The sequence below is a fragment of the Grammomys surdaster genome, unplaced genomic scaffold (genome assembly GCF_004785775.1).
Source record: "Grammomys surdaster isolate TR1022 unplaced genomic scaffold, NIH_TR_1.0 138, whole genome shotgun sequence".
Taxonomy (NCBI): domain Eukaryota; kingdom Metazoa; phylum Chordata; class Mammalia; order Rodentia; family Muridae; genus Grammomys; species Grammomys surdaster.
Genome location: NW_021604596.1, coordinates 3164197 through 3186497, shown reverse-complemented (window position 1 = coordinate 3186497; position 22301 = coordinate 3164197). Strand labels below are relative to the sequence as shown.

Below are 22301 nucleotides of genomic sequence, written 5' to 3'. Positions count from 1 at the left end.
TCCACACTGATTCCCATGAGTAAACGGGATTTGTGTATCTCTATGTGTAGAGGACAACTAACATGAAAGTTTAACCAGATTGTCTTAATAAAGTTATCTGATTTAATTTTGATGGTATGGGCAAAGAAGAGAGATCAGAGAAGTTTCTTCAGTTTGTGGATAAGCATTAGTTATAAAGATGAAGTAGTAGAAAAAAAAAAACAGAGGCAGCATACAGGCATGGCTGTGAAAGTAACCAGAGAACAACATATCATTTTATGGCTAGGGTAGAGGGATTAGAGACAAAAAATATAAAACTGGAAGAGGATAGAATCCAAATGCCAATTACAACAGGCCCAGCAGGAAACACATTCCCAGACCAAAAGGTCTTAGGCCAAAGGCTCAGATAAGGCAATGGAATTAATAGGAAGATGTCATTGTTTTGGATAACTTGTTTGTTCGTTTTGTTTTTGCTTTTGAAGACAGGGTTTCTCTGCGTAGCCCTGGCTGTCCTGAAACTCATTCTGTAGACCAGGCTGGCTGTCTGGCATGGATGACTTTTTTATGTGAGAAATACTAGTCTAGAGAGAGGAGTGGCCTGAACATAATGATAGTGTATGTGTTACTTGCTATTTGAGCAAGTGCATTATCCTGGCTCACTGAAAGCATGATATGTCACTCCACTAGTACTTCTCCTAATACGGTGAATTTATAAAACTCCATGCCATGTTCCTATGAGCTTTATGCATAGAAACAAACTATGAAACTTAGCTCAGAGGGTGAGCTAAGATCAACAACACAGAGGTAAATCCAGGCAAGCTGTGGAAACTCATTTCTGTAGCCACTCAACACTGCTGCTTTTATGGAAGGACAGACTCAGCTTAGAACCGTTCCTCACAGTTCCTGTTGTTATTAATTGTAGGTTTAAGTCTTAGATGACAATGATTAAAAATTCAGACACTCGGTTAACTGAGTCATAATTCATTTCCATTTATGAAAAATTTGAGGGAGGGGAGTCACAATCTAAACCCTACTGTATAAGTAAATTTCCTTAGGATAAGCATTAAATTTCAAAGGAGCACTTAAAAACTCTCTTTTAAGGTGCTGGGTGTTTAAAATGCACAAATGTAGTCAAACACAGAAAGTAAAGAGAAACATGAAACACGATGAACCATTTTCATGCTGTGCTACAAAAATAAGCAAGGACACGAGCCTACCTTAGAGTCAGCTCTCTAAGAGGCCGGTAAGTACTTTGTTCAGAAAATGTTTAATGCATCAACTGCACAGAGTTATACAACACAATGCAATAAAAACTACTACATCGAAAAAAGTGATTAATCTTCCTAGTAAACATGCAAAACAAAGATATATTATGAAGACAGCTTTATCTAACCTGAGCTTAAAAGAGGATGGCAGGGCTGGAGACACGGCTCAGCTGTTAAGAGCACTGACTGCTCTTGCAGAGGTCCTGAGTTCAATTCCCAGCAACCACATGGTGGCTCACAACCATCTATAGTGGGATCTAATGCCCTCTTCTGGTGTGTCTGAAGCTACAGTGCACTCATATAACTAAAACTATAAAAATTTAAAATATAAAAGTTTTTTAAAAAAGAAAAAACAAGAGGTTGGGAAAGGATACTGGGATATCTTAATGAAATCATACTAATGAGATACTATGTGATGGTTAACGTTGTCAACATGACAACATTTCGAATCACATGGGAGATGGGCCTTTGAGTGTGCCTGTTGGGAATTATCTTGCTTGTGTTGAGGTTGAGGAAATCTGCTCATTGTGGATGGCATCATTCCCTGGTTGGGTGCTAGACTGTATGTGAAAGGAAGCTGAGCAGCTGCAGGCATTCATGCTTTGTTCCTTACTGGTGTAATGTGACCTGTTCCTGCTTCCTTCACTTGCCCTCCATGATGAACTGCACCTAAACTGTGAGGGAAAAGAAACCTTTCCTTAAGTTACTTTTTTCAGCGTATTTTTATCACAGCAACAGAAAAAGACAATGAGATACTATATTCATACTCTTGGACTCTGAACTTATTCCCTGAGCAGTTCTACAATGCCACCAACCAGCCTATCAGCAGCAGTTACAGGTCACAGGGACAGCAATTCTTACTTGGGCCAAGTGGATCTTTTTCATGGCTTGGGATCCCCGCACATGTGCCCTTTCAAATTGTTCCATTCTCTCCTGTGCTGCCTGTTTTCGTCGTCTTTCCAACCGTCTAGCTTCTTCTTCAGCAGCCAAATGAGCATCTGGCTAGCAGTCAATCAACACAATTTTAGATCTTTTTTAGGAAGCGTGAAACAAAGAAATAGCTTTAAAAAGTAATGTCATTAATAGAAAACTTTTTCTACTTACATAAAAATGAAATACTAAAAAAGGTTCCCTTGGGGGAGGGGGTAGGATGTGGAGGGATGGGTTGGGGAGGGATGGGTTGGGGAGGGATTCAAGACAGAGTTTCTCTGTGTAGCCCTGTGTAGATGCATCAGTTTCTGCCTCCCAAGTGCACACTAAAGGTGTGCACTACCACGCCTGGAAGTAATGTCTACAATTATCAAAATATCTGGCCATAAAATGACCAAATTATTAGTATAAAGTCTTATAAATACATTTAAAAACACATCAGGTTTTTTTTGTCTATTCAAAGGTATTACTCCTTTTTTTTGTTTTGTTTTCTAAGACAAGATTCTCTGTGGAACCATGGCTGTCCTGGAACTCACAGAGATTCACCTGCTGCTGGCATTAAAGGTGTGCACCACCACTGCCCAGCCTTACTCCATGATTTTTAAGAAATTCCTCTAAATGGCAATGCTGATTGAACTAAGAAGGCTAGAATGATGACTTAGACATAACCCTAGTTTCCTAGAATTCATACAGAAACAGTGACTATGCCACTTACCACAACTTGTCACTCTTATCTAAATATTTACTTTTTTTTTTTTTTTTTTTTTTGGTTTTTCGAGACAGGGTTTCTCTGTATAGCCCTGGCTGTCCTGGAACTCACTCTGTAGACCAGGTTGGCCTCGAACTCAGAAATCTGCCTGCCTCTGCCTCCCAAGTGCTGGGATTAAAGGCGTGCGCCACCACCGCCCGGCTTTTTTTTTTTAAATATTTACTTTCAAATACATATACTTAACATTTATTTTGTTTTAATTATGTGTATGTGCATGTGCCCTGAGAGTCCAGAAAAGGGCATCTGATTTATCAGAGCTGTAGTAAAGGCTGGTTATAACAAGTTTACTGTGGGTGTAGGTACTCTACAAGCGCAGTGAACACTTAACTGCTGAGCCATGTCTGCATCACTATAGGTAGCATTTTGAATGAAAAGCTTTGTTCTTTATATGATCAAATTCTATCAATAAATTGAAACAATATTAATGAAAACATTAACTTTATACATAAGATTAACTCCTCCCAGAGTGGGCGTGGTAGCTCACTCTTACAATCTTTGTACTAAGATACTAAGTTTGAAGCCAATGAGACTAAATTGAAACACTGTCTCACGGAAGGAAGATGAAAAGCCCCCAAATACAGAGACAAGCAGGTGAAGAGAACTGACAGTGAACAGGAAGAGTTACACTAATCAAATAAGCCTCTTTTGAGACAGAATACTTCTGCAAATTTAAATAATGCCAGGCAGAACAAAAATAGATTAAATAAAAATTATAATGAGCACAGATCATTAAACAAAATAAGCTATTAAGACAACACTTCACTTTATTCAGGCCATGAAAAAAATTTCATGAAAAAAGTTCCTATGGAAGTCTCCCCACTTGAAGATGAATTTAAAGCAGAATGTCAATTCTGATAAATTAAAATCATAAGAGGGAGGAAAAAACTTCAAAACAATACATAACATGAATGATAATTAAGATCTAGAGACAATGAAGTATGCATTATGGAGAAGGGACTAGTTATGGTGGTGCATGTCTTTAATCTTAGCACACAGAAGGCAGAGGTAGGTGCATTTCTGTGAGTTCCAGGCTAGTCAGGGCTACAAATTGAGACACAGTTTCAAACAAACAAACAGAAAGACAAACAAACACTGAAGAGGAGCTGGAGAGATGGCTCAACAGTTAAGAGAACTGACTGCTCTTTCAGAGGTCCTGAGTTCAATTCCTAGTAACCACATGGTGGCTTATAACCATCTGTAATGGAATCTGATATGTTCTTCTTTCTGGTGTATCTGAAGACAGCTACATCCAATCTACAGAAAACACACACGCAGGCACGCAGAGGGATAAAAGCCATTCTGATATTGGTACTTTATAAAAGGCAGTTTAATTAACTTTATCAAATGCTATGTAGTTCGGAAGCAGTAATTTTTCCTCTATAAATTTATTCTCAATATACAATCAGATTTAGATATAAATGTCCAAGATTATTATGTTTCTATTATTTAGTGAAGTAAAAAAATCCTCTTTTTAGGGATTGGAGAGATGGTTCACCAGTTAAGAGCAATGGCTATGATTTTGGAGGACCCAGGTTCAATTCCCAGTACTCCTATGGCAGCTCACAACTGTCTGTAATTCCAGTCCTAGAGGATCAGATGTCCCTTGTTCTGGCTTCTGCAGGCACCAGGCATGTGATATGGTACACAGACATACTTACAAAGCAAAACATCCATAAAACATTAAAAAAAAACCAAACAACTATTTTTAAATGTTTGTGTGTACATTTATACATAAAGACAGACTATAATTTATATAATATTAATCATTTTGTTTTCTAGTAGGAGTATCCTTGATGTTTCTCCTAGTTTACCTTCTATATAAAGTTCTATTTCTACAGAGTCTATTTTATGACTACAAGTTTTAAAACCCACTTTGTTATAATGAAGCATATTTTGTACAATGTATGACAAAAATATATTTATCATTTTAAAAGACAGTCACAAATATTCATGGATTTCTTCCATTATATAGGACTACCATATATCTGACATGAAAATTCAAAGCACATTTAGAATGCTTTGTGTTCTCTAGAGTAGTCAGTAGGATTGTTCAAATTTTGAGAACTGGCCACACCAGCCATAGAATCAAGATAAAACTCAACTGAGTGAACAGACATACTCAAGTAAGATCACAAATAGTAAGTCAATCACCTGTTCTGTATCCATCTGTCTACTCACAAAGGTGGAAATATGATGGTAGGTGGAACTGTTAGTTTTCAATGAAGGAATTCTGTTTATGTCAATGTTCTGGAAAATAGAAAATAACATACAGTTAGAGTTACAATTTCAATTAAAAGAGGATCCAATGCAAAAAGTAAAATTGGTTTTTTTTTTATTTGAAACAATATTTTGCTACATAGTCCGAGACTGGCCTGGACTTATGGTAAGTCTCCTGTCTCAACCTCCTGAGTGCTGGGATTACAAGGTGCACTGTCACAAAATTGTGCATTAATCTATGCTATAATTTGTTTTATTTTAATCCCCACTAGAAGATACTAGGAGGGAACAAGGTAGAAACTTCAGGGGTGATTAGGGCAGCTCTTCTAAATGAATAGATTAATCCTTTCAAGTGATTAATGGATCCCAAGGCGAATTGTTTCTAAAGTGAATCTGTTACAAACGCCAGTTTGCTTAGATATCCTTGTTTGTGGCTTTGATGCTCTCCATCAACTTGTGACTGCCAGTAAGGAGGCCAACAGCAGATGCAGCCCATTTGTCTTGGAGAATCAGTCTTTTCTCTATGAATTACTTTGCCTCTTGCGCTGTATTATTAGAAATGCACTAAAACAAGACTGGTGCTAAAATCTGCTTAATAATGAAAGAAATCTTTTCAAAGTTAAATTACTTCATGTTTTAATAAAAATATTAGATTTTTTAATTCTTCAAATACCTTCTAGGTATCTGTAATATAGTCAATGTTTCTATTTCAGTTCAGAAGTTCACTCTAACTTCTCAGTTATTTAAAGAGACATTTAGTTTTGCTATAGCACCCCCTACACTCTTTACGGGGGACTTGTATCCAGGGCCTTGCACATACTAGGCAGGTGCTCCCCTTCATTGACTTCATCTTTAGAACTCGGAGCACTTTCAAATGTCCTGAATACAAATGTGCTTGTAAGACACACCAAATCAAGCTAGAGCACAACTAACTAATCACAAAAATTCCACTATGGTTCATCATGAATTAAGTTCTGGTATGAAAACACTAGCTAATATTTAAGCACATTAATTCCACAAGTCTCAAAAAGATGAAATAAGCTACTTCCCTGTTTCTGTTACTTTGGCATAAAACCAGTCAGGCCATTGTAATTTATTATGTATCGATATATAATTAAACCAATTATACTAAACAAGGGATTTCTGAGCAATCACCATGTCCAAGCTAGGCACTGTAATAAAACAGAAAATAAAATAAAGTAACAACCCCTGCTTTCAAGAAACTTAGAGTAACACTTCTTTTTTTTTTTTTTGAGACAGGGTTTCCCTGTGTAGCCCTGGCTGTCCTGGAACTCACTCTGTAGACCAGGCTGGCCTCAAACTCAGAAATCTGCCTGCCTCTGCCTCCCAAGTGCTGGGATTAAAGGTGTGTGCAACCACTGCACAGCTCAAAGTAACACTTCTAAAAATGAGTTCTTAATGAATTGACGTTCTGTATGTAACCTAATAAAAGTCCCTTCACAGAGAAATGCCAACAATTTCTTTGAGTCTTTTCTGCACCTGACTCTATCCCTCAGCTTTCTTATGAAAAGAAGGCACAAAGCTATTTCTATGTTGCATGGTCATGGTGACAATTATTGTGAGAATGACAATGTGTCTGAGAAATCACCTGTTAAACCACAAAGCGGTAACACTGATGAGCGCAGAGGGAGAAGTATAATTGAGAATTAGACACAGCTTTAACATAGATGAGTAGGAAAACCAAACAGGACCACCTCCTAAGAGTCAAATTACCACCAATCATTATTAGTTAAAACACAACTTCCAGTGAACTAGACTTTAGAGTTTAGTCAATTAGTCTGTGGACTGTCAGTATTGTTAGGATGACTTGTAAATGATTTTAAATTGCTCAGTTAACATCTAGCTTCCAGTCTAAATTCTGCTCTGCTGTAAGTTACCACTGGACTTAAACTATCAGAGTACAAGCTAAAAGCAGAGCTCAGCAATACCTGAGACTGGTTCACCCATCAAAGGGGGAGACAAAATATCCAACTATTCCTGCATCTAGTTTTTTTCCCTACTATCTCTAAAGGCAGTGCAAAAAGGAAACGTCATGCACTGGATACTTGGGAGACAGAAGCAAGCAGATCTCTATGAATTTGAGGCCAGCATGGTCTACAGAGAGAGTTCCAGGGCAGCTAAAGCTACAAGAAAAACCCTGTCTCAAACAAACAAACAAAAATAAAAATTAGGAACTAATCATCTTAACCCAGCAGAGGTGGTATATGCCTTTAATCCCAGCAGTAGGAAGGCACAGGCAGATGAATCTTTGAGTTTGAGATCAGCCTGGTCTACATAGTGAGTTTCAGGACAGCCAGAACTACATGGAGAAACTCTGTCTTGAAAAATAACATCAACAACATAAAAAAACCAAAAAAGAACAAATGTGCACTATACCACAGAAGAAAAAAAGAATACAATCATTCAGATCTTCTTAGCTTATAAGAGCTATGTATCTACAAATGGCGTGTGCGCACACACACACAAAGCGAAGTGTGTTGGAAGATCCAGAAGTGGGGCTGTGTATGTTCACAAGGAGCCAGTCATTTTCTGGGATACAGAACAAAGAAGCACTTAAGAAACATGAATACAGAGCCAACTTGAAAAGCCTTCCTTCCACTGAAGAGGATATGAACTTCCAAGAAAGATAAAAAAGAATAATGATAATAGTTGTTTGTAGCATAATAAAATCTAATATCTCCAGAATGATATTCCCAAAAATGAAAGAGACCCTACCACTGGAACGACCTGTTCTGCCCACGTTCAGGGGCCACTTTGTCTCTGGCCGAGCTGCTGCTCTGGTCTGCGGGTCAGGGTCTAGCAAGAGAGTGGGGATGGAGGGGCAAGAGTCGAGAAGAATGGAGACGAGACAGGGTGTCTGATCAAGTCTCTCTCTTTATTAAAAGGAAATCTTGGGTATTTATACCCTTTACCACGTGTCTTGTCCTCGTGGACAAGCACAGTTGAAGGCACTACGTCATGTGCCTTGCAGTGTGGATACCACGTGCGCCTAGCAGTGTGGAGACCACGTGTGCCTAGCTAGCAGTGTGGAGACAAAGTGTGTCTTGCAGCTGGGGCCACTAAGCAGCAAAACAAGATATGTGAGAAAAACAAGATGTTTATCAGAGTGTGCTCAGCTGCTGCAGGCTGTTGAAAACAAGTCTCTTGTCAGGGTATATGCCCCAAGATGGCTGTAAAGATGATAGCCGCTTTCTGCTAGGAGTTGGTTCCTAACATACCACCACTGCCAAAAAGAAAAAAACAAAACAAAACAAAAATAACAAATTTGCCATCCTGGAACTGATAATTCTATCCATCCAGCACTCTAAAAAGCATTCTTCTTCAAGAAGCTAAAGGCTGGCTTATAATATAAATACTAGAAAATATAATAAAAGCAATAAAAAAGCATCATGGGTTAAAATGCTGCCTGCCTTTTTAACTTCTTGTATGGTCCTGGGGGAGTGGCTGAAACAGGACATTTCTACCTGGGCCTAAATGGGTCATGGCAGACGGCTCAGTGAGAGCAGAGAGGCTGACAGAGCCTGCCACTCATGCTGATCATATGCACACAAATACATGATACAGAGACTCATATCAGTATTATGTCTTCATGTTTAAAAAAAAAAAAGCTTCTATATAAAACAACTAATTTTGACAGTCAGCTCTATAGCCACTCCAATGACCACAAAATGCTAATGTAAATAAAAGTGATTCTTTTCTTTTTCCTTTTTTTTTTTCCCTCTTGAAACAGAGCCTTACTATGCTCAATAGCCATCCTCCTGCCTCAGCTTCACAAATTCTGGGCTAGCATGTCTATTCTAGTACTCATACAATTATCTATAGAACAACTAATGTAACTTTTCAGCAAATAAAGGCTATAAAAAAGTAAAAAGCAGAATGGTCAGTAGCACAAGAGAAACCAAAACCAGTACGCTTTGCAAACACCAATTGTTTTGAGACCACTGGGGAAAACTCAATACATATGGGAACAACAAGGGTTAGGTAACACTGAGCAAAATGTCAGTCCTGTTTTTTTTTTTTTTTTTACAGTTCTTAAAGACATACATTAAAATATTAATAGGTAAAACAACATCTAGGATTTTAAAATACTTCCATATATACTCGTATAATAATATTATTAAAACTCATTTAAACAAAGCTCTAGGCAATTCACCTCAAAGGGGGATGGGACAGGTGGCGGCAGCCTGATCATTTTAGCAGATCTCTGTTTTTCTGCAAGCACTGCTTCCTTTCGAGCTTTTATGTGCCTTAAAAGAAAAGAGATGCCACCAATTAGTCTCTCGGGTAGTATCTGTTTTCACCAAGAGGATCAGAAATGCATTTACTTGATACCAGTACAGAGTCAAAAACATAAAGCCAGAGACTCATCTTCTAAGTGAGTCCACACCCAGTTTGCTGCTTGACAAAACATAAATGTTTGAACATGTTTACCAGCTACAAGAGGCTTACATAAAGGCAGGAGGGTCAACTGAGAGGGTTAATCAAGAGTTCTTTACAATAAGAGCAGAACTAAAATATTGAAGATAGGCCACAGTGTAAAATGAACAATACAGACCACTAACAGTATGCAAAAGTTACTAATGACTGAAGCTTTCCAGTCCACAACCGTAGGTGTGTGCATGTGTATATGTGTGTGTGTGTTTTGAGACAGTCTCATTATATAACCCTGACTGGCCTAGAACCCAGTATGTATAGAACAGACTGGTCTTGAACTCACAAAGATCTGCATGCTTCTGACTCACAAGCACTAGATTTAAAGGTATGTGCCACCATACCCTGCCCTAAGACTTCTGTAATGCTCTCAATCACACAAAACTTTTTACTTTGTTTTTACATCAGAGACAGTTTTTGGCTGATGTTAAGTCTGAACTGTCCATACATTTCTTCAGAAACTTAATAACTCCTGCTGAACTCAGCGAGTAAAGCCACTCCGTACTGCATTACTGCATCAGAGTGCCATGGATACACAACCTTGCATTTGGTATGTCCTTTCACAGCCCCCCACACTCCCTCTATTTCTTGCCACAATAATTTCAGCTCAAAATATGGAAAAGGTTATTTTGTCACCTGGTTTTCTGTTTCATTAACATTTCTTTTTGATTTTTCTGCACTTTTAGGGCTTCTTTATGCCTCACTTCTGCTTTTCTTTTTCTTTCCGCTGCCCGACGAGAAACAGCATCCAAGTCAGGTTCCTAGAAGTATATATTACTTAAAAATTCATGCTATACAAGAGGAACAGAAATGTGTCTACTTGACATCAACATCTTACCTTGCGATTCCATCATCTCTTCCCACAGTACACAAATATTTCCCAAAGCATGGCAATGGGACCACCACCATCACCATGCCACAGTACTCAACATCTAACTTCCTATAAAAATATAAACTATCAAGCTAATGTGCACAGGGTTAAATTAAGCAATAAAATATTTTATTTAAACTAAAATGCCAAATGTATAGTAATACAGTTGGTTTTCTGGCCTTCAAAAATCATATGGGTGTCATTCAAATGAGAGTTAGGCTTGGGAAAATGATTAAACACAAGGCCCATAGTGACACAAAAAGGTAAAAAAGTGAAAGAAAAAAGTCAGAACTTAGGACTTTTGGTACAAACACACAAGCTATTATTCCCTTCTTCCTCCGCCCCCTTTTACTCTTTATTTTGTTCTGTTATGTAGCTTTGACTGACCTGTAACTCACTATGTTTACCAGGTTGGCTCTGATCTTAAAGAAGCCCTCCTGTCTCTTTTCATGAGTTTTAGATTACAGGCATACATGTATACCATGCCTGGCCAAATGACTATTTTCTAGCCATAAATTACAGTAAGCAAATCAAATAAACTCAAGGAATTATCTGAAAACATTGAACTCTAAGTTGCCTTTAGGAAAATCATCAACAAAAGCAAGTACATATTCAGTCATACATATTTAGAGGTGTCAGGAATGAATTTAAATTTGGAAGTCTGAATTTAGTCCCCTGAATATGTCCAAACTGCTTGAGTCAAACAATTTCTGATTGCATAGATTACCATCATTTTATACAGGCAATAACTGGAAGATGTAATGCTAAATTATTATTATTAACCAGAAGAAGAAAGGTATGCTTGGCATGATTTACAAGGCAATGGATACGCCATTATTCTCATGGTAAACTGATTGAAAAACTAAAGGTCAGCTTGCCTCTCCCAGTTCTACACATTAAAACATGTTTATCATGTAAGCATTCAATAAATCAATTTAAATATACCCACACTATCTCCATCAGTGATCAGATGAGCTCACCACTCACATTTTCTTTGGCCTGTCGATGTCCATCTCCTATATGTCTTAAACTTGCCAAATACAGTTTTTCCAAGTTCTGTATTTTCTGGCTTTGTGCTTCTTCCCATTCTGTCCTTAGCTCCTCAGCCAAATGAGAAACCTGCTGACTTCGCTTCTGTTTTATGCTTTCTCTTATCTGGAAGGCAATGCCCCTTTCTTGTTCTCGAACCTGAAAGATGAGGATTTATACAAAATACATGAAGGGGGTTTAAACATTTAAAAAAAATTTAACTGAGAATAAGAATGCAAATGAATTCTCTTCATATCTACCATTCTCCTAAATACTCATTAGACACAGACTATGGTTAGCAAAAACAGTTACACTGACAGAGAGAAAAACAATGGAGAAGCTATTTAGAACATGTTTACTGCATTCATTTGTGTGTATGTGGTGGTGGTGGTGTGTATGTGTATGTAGCACAGGAGCCAGAAGACAACCTGCGTGAGGATCCCTGCTTGAGGACCTCGATTGCCAAGCTTGACAGTAAAATACCTTTACTTACTGAGCTATCTCAGCAGCCCTCAAAGGTATTTCTAAAATTACTTAATCAAACACTGTTTCATCTATTCTACCTCCAATTACACAGAAGACGCTAAGAGTAAGATGCTTTCACAAGTTTCACAAGTCAAGGTTAGATAGGAGCTCCCTCTCTAGAGCACATCACCTCTGATTCTAGGGAGAAATCTATTACATGACTCACAAAAGCTGAATTTTAGATTGCTAGAAAGGGAAATCTAAACTTTCCTAATAAACTTGCTTTAGATGCTCATATTAGTAAATCTGTTTCATCTTTCCAATAGTCTTTTCCAAATTCTTTTTGAGCTTCCTTTTCTAATGCTCACCAACTATGTACCATTGAGATACGGGACAGAAAGATTTTAACAACCAGAAATTGAGAAATATTTCTGCAAAATAATGTCTTCTGGACATAACAGAAGTGTTGCAGGCATGGATCTTGCTGACACAAGATCAAGTAAGTCAACACTCCTGAACAGAGGAAGGGTTCATGAGACCCCCCCACCCTAGCTACAGAGCTATTGGGAGCTGACAGCTGCTGGGGGACAGTTAGTTTTCTTCAGCAATACGGTCTAATAGTAAACTGCTCATGTTCCAATGGATGGCACAATACAGATGCAGGCAGAATTAAATGAACTCTGGGTTATTTAAGAAAAAAAAAAAAAGACAAGACATGAAGTAGGGAAGATATGAGAGAAAGTTGGGGAGAAAATAGAGGGAGAAAAGAGGGGTGGATAATGATCTAAATATATTCTATCCACAAATGCAATTATCAAAGAATAAAAATTTTTAAAAAATATATAGATATTTAAATAATTATTTTTCAATACTTGGGTTAAGCAATATCTTTCAATTCTTCTCCTTCTACTTATCAGCTTATTTTTCAAATGTAAATAAGCAAGAACCAGGGCTCTTTCAAGGATAGAAAAAGCCTGTAAATGCAACACTTTGTTTACAACAATCTTATCCAAAATATATGAATGATTTGAAGAAGATATAAAAATTTAAACTCCAAGTAAACAATACCTGTAGCAATCTTAGTTTTCGTCTTCTTTCATAATCTTCCTTCAGAATGAAGGCTTCTTCATTGGGACTCAATCTCAGCTTTCCATTTATTACCTTTCTTTTCATTTCTGAGTATTTTAAATATAATGGATCTGAATTGAAGAGAAATAAACAGATAAATGTCTATAAAATATATTACTAAAATACAGCAACAATTAAAATGATTCTAAAACTTCATGCTAATATTTTCAGTAATTAAAGGGTAATATGTATTTCCTATATCCAGGTAAACAAAGTCAAACTTAGCTCCAGTTCTAAATCTGCTCTTTAGATCACTGGCTGTCAGATGGATGAGGAAAATGAAGCTTGGGTAGAATCCCTCACAAGTTTGGCCCCATCTACAGCTGACTAACAATATTTCAGTACTTACCTTTTCCCTGTCTTGGCATTTCCATAGTTTATTATTGGCATCAAACAAATGTTTTTACAAGTACAATTTAACACTGATAACCTGTACCTAATAAAAATAAAAAGGTAACTTTAGGGGCCCCTGGTTTGCTGTATATAATTTGATTATTTAGCACCATTAAATCTCATGAATATTATCAATCCCATGGGTTTCGTTTAAAAGATCCTTCAACAATTACAAACACGTATTAGTTAGGGGTTCTACTGATTCAATAAAACACCAAGACCAAAAGCAAATTGGGAATAAAGGGTTTATTTCAGCTTGCATTTCCACATTATAGTCCATCATTAAGGGAAGTCAGGGCAGGAACTCAAATGGCAGAAACATGGAAACAAGGAGCTGATGCAGAGGTCATAGTAATGTGTTGGTTGTTGGCTCGTTCAATCTACTTTCTTATCCCATCCAGCATGACCTGCCCAAGGATGGCACGGCATACACTGGATCTGGCTCTTCCACATCAATAATTAATCAAGAAATCGTATTACACATGTGACCATAGACAGATCTTATGTGAGCATGTTTTCAATTGAATGTTCTCTTACCAATGACTCTAACTTATGACAAAGTGATATAAACGTTTTTATAAAGTTTTTTTTTATGACCATTTTTAAAAATCCCTATAGGATAATTATAATGGCATAAGTACTTAGATTCCTGGGTCTAGTCTGGGTGTTCTTGATGTCCTCCCTACACTTTTTTTTTTTGTCTCTGTAGAACTCCAGGCTTTGCACATGCTCATGCTTCCACTGTGCTACAATCCCACTCCTCTTCTCTAGAACTTAAGAATTTTCTTTGATGTGCTCTTATCTAGAGGAATGCTGTGAGAGCTGGTGTAACTTGAAACTCTTTCCAAGTAATTCTGCTATCAACCTGTTCCCATGATCACCACTACCAAAAAGTATACCCTTAGCATCAGCACGCCATGATCTTATCTGAGATGAATGCATATCTCTCTGGTCTCTTCACAGTGATGAGGCAGGCAAATTTATTATTGGATATTTACAGCTGTGAAGCCAGCTTAAGCTCAGATGCATCAAAGGAGCTGTCTTCTATGAATGAGCTTTACTTACTCATCTCGCCTAGAATATAGACTATCTATATTCATACAGAGATAGCTTCTCCTTTAGTTTTTCATTATTTTTTGTCTTTTGTAGACAGGGTCTTAATAACTGAGTGATAGTAGCTATAGTTTTAAAAACTCTTAATACTCAAATATAACAACTTAAAAATACTGTTTCAATGAAGTGCTTGGGCAACCTAGTAGAACACCTTTTGCAGAGAATTCTCTATCACAACTGTAGTCAGGACAAATATGAACTTATTCACCACCTCATGTCTTTTATCTAAAAAAACTATCTTGCATCCTATAAATAATTCAGGGTGGACTGAACGAGACCCAATCAAGACTAGATCCAAGAGGATAAACCTCAAACAGTAGTAACTGCTTGAATTGAAAACCTTTTCCAATACACCCCACTGACATTCTTAAGAAAAAACTCCTGAGGATGGTTGAGGCTTCAAGAGAGGAATATTGTAAGTTGTTTTCCATAGGAGTAAAGTACTTCTCCTACACCTATTAAGTAGAATCCTGTTACCTGGTTTGTTCACTAGTCATTTCTATCCGCGTGGATTCTTTAAGTTCTGTTTTAAGTGTCCAATAATGATGGACACAGTAGGACTTATCTTGATAGATTTCATTCGGAGGATTTGGCAGTATCTGACACACAGTAATCACAAAATTAATAGTAAATGTGGATGCAAGAGCCGACATTGCTATTCATTAACAGAAGGCAGCAGCCAAGTTTCAAATCCCTTGGGTCTTGTTAACTTTATTCCGTGTAAGGGGAGTAATAGCCACCACTCGTGGCTGTACTAAATGTCTGGCTTAGTTACTTCCAAACCGTCGAACACATTCTAATATAAGACTGACGACAACCATTCGCTGCTATAGTTTCTTGAGGCAGGGTCTCACTACGCCCGTTGCCTCGGCTGGTCTTGAACTCGAGACATTCCTCCTGCCTCAGCACTTCCTTGCAAGTGCTGGGATTACAGGGTGAACTAACAGTCCCGGCTGGGACTGCCATTTTTTCAAAGCTGAGTGTAAGACAGAAGAGCTACGGGTGGCGGATGCCACAGAAAGGCCGAGCTCTCCGCAGGACCGGCCTCGGGGCGGTTTAAAGGGCCGGAAGGTTCGCCAGCATGCTCGCGGCCTGCCAAAAGAACCCTGACGGGCCTCCGTCACTCACCTGACAGCGTGTGCGGCCGGACTTCACGACACACAGGCACCCGCACCCGGCCAGCTACCCAGCAGCCGTTTGTGTACCTGTGGGGCAGCCATGGCCCAGCCCTCGTCACTTCCGTCATTCAAACGGCCCGCCAATGGCGGGATCGGACGGCGGGAACTAGCTTGGGCCCGCCTCCGCAGGGGCCGCCGGGAAGTCCGCGCCGTGCCAAGCCCCCGCCTACCTCCAGCCCAGCGCAAGCGCAGCCCCGCCCACATGCACGCACGCACGCGCAGTCTTGCGCAACGGGCCATTATCCCTCTCAACTGCCGGGGTCTTGTCTCACTTGGTCTGTGGTGTTGTGTTTCCGGCAGTCAAGCCTGGGTCAGGTTTAGAACCTGAAGGAGGCTGTGTGGGATCCGCGAAAGACGTGAACCAGGAAGTGCAGTTCACCGAAGCAACTCAGGCTACCTTTATTTATACATCTGTTTGTTCGCGTAGTCTCTCTTAAGAACTTCCTACGTTCAACCGAGTGCACACTACTTCTCAATCGCCACGGTTTCCTGCTAACCCATGAACTGTATCAAGAAAGATGAAATGTAGATTCAGCAAGCGGTTAACACCTAACCCAGCACATTGGTACATAACCAATTGCAGTTACAGTATAGAGAGATGATAAAACTACATTCCTGTGAAATTCTGATTTAATTATTGGACACCTAGCGTCTCCCCTTGGGAAATCTAATTCATCTAACGCCCAGTGCTCTTTGCGAATTAGTAGACCGAGTCAGTTTCACATCTACGCTTGGCGTACCTCTGAATATTTCTGTTAAGTCTTGGAACCAACAATCTAGCAAGACTTTCTTAAGCTTTTAATACTCATCTAACTATTGTTTGGAACAGGTCGGTGGGGGCAATTGTAGGAACTAAGTTACAATCGGGAGAGAACATCTGGACGTTAGCTGGTGTACCTAGACCAGGTCCTCTTGTTGATTCAACCGCATTATTATTAACAAACAGAAGTAGTGACCTATTCCACTCCCATGGTCCTCAGAGACAGACAAGAGTGAATTACAGTCCAAACTTTCTGATTCTAGGGAAACATCTGTCACAGGCAAAGTGAAAGTAAAAACTTCCAATAACAAAGCCAAAAATGAAAACCAAGGCAAAAGTGAACCAAGCATTTCTTGGGGAAAGGCCAGGAGATGCTACTCTAATATCCCACAGGTCTTTGCCATGTGAGGACCCAACTCCTGAGGGAGCATAAGGAGGGAGACCCATGTGCATTACACTCAAGCACCATTCCCAGCAGAGGCTTAGCCACTGCCGATGTGTTCACTTGTTCTTGTTCGTAAGTCCGGAAGAAGAGGTGTAGCAAAGGGGAGCTTTCTGACGAGTCGTGAAGGGGGGGAGGGGCATTTATCGGAAAGATAAATAAATTTTTAATAAATTTTTTTAAGCACATTTGATTCAGTTATCTGACACCCCTCTGTTATTTGCTGACTTGATGACTGGACAATTATGTGCTCTACCCAGCTGGTGTCTTGGGCAGAAAGTCCTCAAGTGGAAATTTAAGATTGAGACATGTTCTCTTTTGAATAGAAAACCAAGAGGAACCAGAGCAAGCATAGTAGGGTGAGAGAATGTCAGGCTATACATCGGGACCCTGATACCTCGAGCTGGGACCCTGAATCATTGGAGTGATAGCTTCTCTTTAAGAGTTTAAAGTTTTGATCTGTATTGCTGTAGGCCATGGTACCCTGGCATATTCCTTTTACCTGGCATCTATTTCCTGTAAGTTAAGGGCCCTGCTGGAAGTGTCACTGGAGTGCCTGTCTCCTTGTACATTTGCCATGGGAACTAGACTTCTATCTCAGTTTGTTCTCTGGGTTTTCAGAAGGAGTATCCTAAGAGCATTCTTCAGGGAAGAGAAAGGCACTTGTGCTTTGGCAGGGGAGGCTGAAGCTACTCAGCTATTAAAAACAATGACTTCCTGAGTTGTTCTGCAAATGGAGGGTACTAGAAAATATCATCCTGAGTGAGGTAACCCCATCACAAAAGAACACACATGGTATGCACTTACTGATAAGTGGATATTAGCCCAGAAGCTTGGAATACTCAAGATACAATTCACAGACCACACAAAGCTCAAGAAGGAAGACCAAAATGTAGATGCTTCGGTCTGTCTTAGAAGGGGGAACAAAATACTTACGGGAGGAAATATGGGGACAATATGTGGAACAGAGACTGAAGGAAAGGCCATCTAGAGACTGCCCCACCTGGGATCCATCCCATATACAGACACTAAACCTAGACACTTGTGGATGCCAAGAAGTGCTTGCTGACAGGAGACTGATATAGCTGTCTCCTGAGAGGCTCCTCCAGAGCCTGACAAATCCAGAGCCGGATACTTGCAGCCAACTATTGGACTGAGCATGGGACCCCCAATGGAGGAGTTAGAGAAAGGACTGAAGGAGCTGAAGGGGTTTGCAACCCCATAGGAAGAACAACATCAACCAACCAGATCCCCCAGAGCTCCCAGGGACTAAACCTCCAACCAAAAAGTACACATGGAGGAACCCATGCCTCCAGCTGCATATGTAGCAGAGAAAGGCCTTGTCGAGCATCAGTGGGAGAAGAGGCCCTTGGTCCTGTGAAGGTGTGATGCCCCAGTGTAGGGGAATGCCAGGGCATGGAAGCAGAAGTGGATGGATTGGGGAACACCCTCATAGAAGCAAGGGAAGGGGGGATGCAATAAGGGGTTTGCAAGGGATGTGAAACCGAGAAAGGGGATAACATTTGAAATTTAAATAAAGAAGATATACAATAAAAAATAAAATAAAAAATTTAAAAATTGCTGCATTGTATTGGTTAAGTATGAGGGCCAGCCTGATTCAAGTTAGGAGGATGTTAACTCTGTGAGAGACTTTGTGGGTGTCTTAATCTACTGTGGTGTCCTTAGTTATACTTGGTCTGCTATCTTCCCAGGGTCCATGGAGACTCAACAATTCGTCGTGTGAAGGGAGTTTGCAGATTTTTAAAACGTATAAGGTCTTTTGCTTGGGTTTTTTTTTTCTTATTCAGAACTTTGTCCTTTGATACAGACCCAGCACCCCCAGGGCACAGCGTATGGTCAAGAAAGACAATTACCATCCTCCAGCTCCCTTGCTATTGTGACTTCCTCAAGGATGAGCACATGAGGGGGCTGGTGAGATGGCTCAGTGGTTAAGAGCACTGACTGCTCTTCCAGAGGTCATGAGTTCAAATCCCAGCAACCACATGGTGGCTCACAACCATCTGCAATGATATCTGATGCCCTCTTGTGGGGTGTCTGAAGACAGCTACAGTGTACTTACATAAATAAATAAATAGTTTAAAAAGGAAAAACATTAAAAAAAAAAAGGATGGGCACATGACCTAAAGTGGGTAAACCACAGTATTTTGCAGTAATTGTTCTTACAGGAACCAATACAAATGAACACATTCTTCTTCTTTTACTTCAAACTAGGATATGAATCTGAGAATCAGGTGATTCCACACAAGCTGATCTGAAAGCACAAGTCTGACTTACACCAGGGAGCACCAAGAAGAAACTCTGTGTTCAGATTCCTGGATGCATCTGTCCTTGAGGTCAGCAACACACCTGGTCATTCTGTGTTTTTCTGGCAGGAACTCTGAATTTAAGATGCTTTCCATATAGGGTTCTGTATTTTGTAAATTAAAAGAGGCTGAAGTTTTGTTTGTGAGACATGATCTCACTGAATGCTCTGGAACTCGACATATAAACAGGCTTGCTTGAACTCACAGAGATCCACTGCATCTACACCCATAATGCTGAGATTAAAGACCTGTGCTGCCATGATTCGTCAGGCCACAGGTTTATCTCTGTAGACATAATATCTGGTATCTTGGGTGATAAAACAGAATAATGGTTGATACATTGGATCCAGAGTCCAACTTCATGGATGTAAACTTCTACTTTACCAACTCTGACCCCGTTCTAATTCCTCATCTTCCCTAGAAGTCAGTTTTCTCAACTCAGATGTAGTAAAAGTGTTCCAAGGGTGGCTGCGAGCTTTAAAGATGTTAGGACAATGCCTGGCATAAAGGGTGTGACATGTGCTACTTTTTACATTTTGCCTTTTGATACATTTCTTTTGCAAATCTTGTTTTGGAGATAGGGTCTCTCTCTATGGCCATGGCTGTCCTGAAACTTGCTGTGTAGACAAAGCTGGCCTTGAACTCACAGAGATTTGCCTCCCTCTGCCTCCTGAGTGCTAGGATTAAAGGCATGGCCCCTATATTCCACAATGCTTTGTTTTTTGACTGAAGAAAACTGAACATAAACTTTTAAATGTGTTTTACTACTCTGGTTTTTATTGTACTTATATCTTTGAACTTTATAGGTGTAGAGAAGGTAGGTATGTTTAGCTTCTAATGTTGTCTACCTATTGGGAATGAGGGTGTGTGTGCATGTGTGTGTGTGTCTTTGAACACAAATGTGCACATACATATGTGTGTACAAATGTATGGAAGTCAGAGGTCAGTGTCAGGTGTCTTTTTCTATGGCTCTTCACCTTGTCTTTTGTAACAAAGTCTTTCACTGATCCCAGAGCTAGATTGAGTGGTAGTAAGACTAACGGTTCTTAAGGGCTATGCCTGTCTCCACACACCCACTCCCTGTACCTACAACACCACCATGCCTTGGTTTCACATGTGTGCTGTGAATCTGAACTTAGTTACTCAGAGATACTTTATTTATTGGACCATTTCTCTGGCCTTGGAGTAAACAATCACCACTGGTCGGAGGAAGCATTGTGACATTAGTGTGGCTAGTTTCTGTGTAGTGTTGCCTCTCTTCAGAATACAGCTGAAGCCAGTTTGGCTTGGAGCATTAGTTACAATAGCATCATGTGACCACAGTACCTGGCAGTCAAAACTTAATGGAGGGAGGAAAGATTTATTCTAGCTTACAGTTTCAGAGGTCTTCAGTCCATCATGGCAGGGAAGGCAAGGAGTAGTTCTTATTTTGGTGGACAAGAAGTAGAGAGAGTGAAATGGGAACAAGTCTGGGATGCTATTCTCTCAAGGACCCACTCACTGTCAATGATCAAAGGCCCCACTTTCAAAAGTTCCCAGCTAGCACCACCGTGTGGAGTACAAACATTGCAAGACTGACACTGAGGGCGACAATGCATTCAAATCACAACAGAATCATTTCAGATGGTTTCACAGGCTGCATTCACTTTACTCTCTTACCACATCCAGGGTAAAACCCTAACATTTAAGGGGGGTATGCTCATACTCTTATGTATAAAATCAAAAGAATGTCAGGTGTAGTGCACTCCTGTAATCTTGGCACTCAGGATGCAGAGGCAGGGGAATCACCACAACTTTGAAGCAGTCTAGGCTACATAGAAAGTTCCTGGCCAACCAGGGATGTGCAGTGAAATGTCTATTCAGTAAACAATGCAAAGAAAAGATGATCTTGCAGGAACAGAAGTAATCAAGGAGCTTCTGTCTCACAGCCTCCCACTCCGGCTCTCCCGATATTACCAACACAATTGGCAGTTGCTCAATGGTGGTGAGACTGAATGTGCAAGAAAAGATGGGTCTATCCAGATCCTGCCCCACCTAGGGATCCATCCCATCTGCAGACACCAAACCCAGACACTATTGCTGATGCCAAGAAGCACTTGCTGACAGGAGCCTGGTATAGCTGTCTTCTGAGAGGCTCTGCCAGAGCCTGACCAATACAGATGTGGATGCTCACAGCCAACCATCAAACTGAGCATGGGGACCCCAATGGAGGAGTTAGGGGAAGGACTAAAGAAGTTGAAGGGGTTTGCAACCCCATAGGAAGAACAACTATATTAACCAGAAAGAACCTCCCATCCCGAGCTCCCAGGGACTAAACCACCAACCAAAGAGTACACATGGAGGGACCCATGGCTCCAGCTGCATATATAGCAGAGAATGGCCTTATCTGACATCAATGAGAGAGGAGGCCCTTGGTCCTATGGAGGCTTCATACCACAGCGTAGGGGAATTCCAGGGCAGTGAGGCAGGAGTGGGTGGGTGGGTGGGGGAGCACCCTCATAGAAGCAAGGGTGAGGATGGGATAGGGAGATTTCAGAGGGGAAACTGAGAAGGGGGATAACGTTTGAAATGTAAATAAAATAACCAATAAAAGGTGTGTGTGTGGGGAAGATGGGCCTAAACCGTTCCAAACTACAAATACCGTTTTAAAGTCACAGTACAGGGCCAAAGCTATTTACTTGAGTAAGAAATGAGAAGCATGGGCTGGAGAGATGGCTCAACAGTTAAGGGCACTTGCTCTTCTTTCAGAGAACATGGGTTCCGTTCCCAGCACCCACATGGTGGTTCCCAACTATCCCTAACTTCAGTTCCCTCTTCTGACTTCTGCAGGCTCTGAGGACACACATGGTACAGATACATACATATAAGCAAAACACACAAATTGAAAAAAATGAGAACCACTTTTCCATCATTTAAGTCTCTTTGGCCTATTACTCATATGACGTGTATCAAGATCATTGCTTCTAAGCTGTGAGTGTGTGGGCTG

General features: G+C 40.1%; 1 protein-coding gene across 10 annotated transcripts in view; it reads right to left on the bottom strand.

Moving 5' to 3' along the window:
- The window catches only part of Cep295 (centrosomal protein 295), a 36684-nt gene extending 20782 nt beyond the window's left edge, over positions 1-15902 (bottom strand). For 7 of the 10 annotated variants that reach the window (XM_028763322.1, XM_028763325.1, XM_028763331.1 and 4 more), the window contains exons 1-7: positions 15740-15834; positions 13046-13176; positions 11471-11671; positions 10249-10373; positions 9335-9428; positions 5095-5190; positions 2106-2246 (exon numbers count right to left, since the gene is read on the bottom strand). In XM_028763322.1, coding sequence (XP_028619155.1) covers positions 2106-2246; positions 5095-5190; positions 9335-9428; positions 10249-10373; positions 11471-11671; positions 13046-13150 — 762 coding nt within the window. In that variant the 5' untranslated portion in view covers positions 13151-13176; positions 15740-15834. Of the gene's footprint in view, positions 1-2105; positions 2247-5094; positions 5191-9334; positions 9429-10248; positions 10374-11470; positions 11672-13045; positions 13177-15739 lie in introns of those variants that run through there. The other 3 variants (XM_028763330.1, XM_028763329.1, XM_028763332.1) reach the window with 3 other exon arrangements.
- Positions 15903-22301: the final 6399 nt, after the last annotated feature.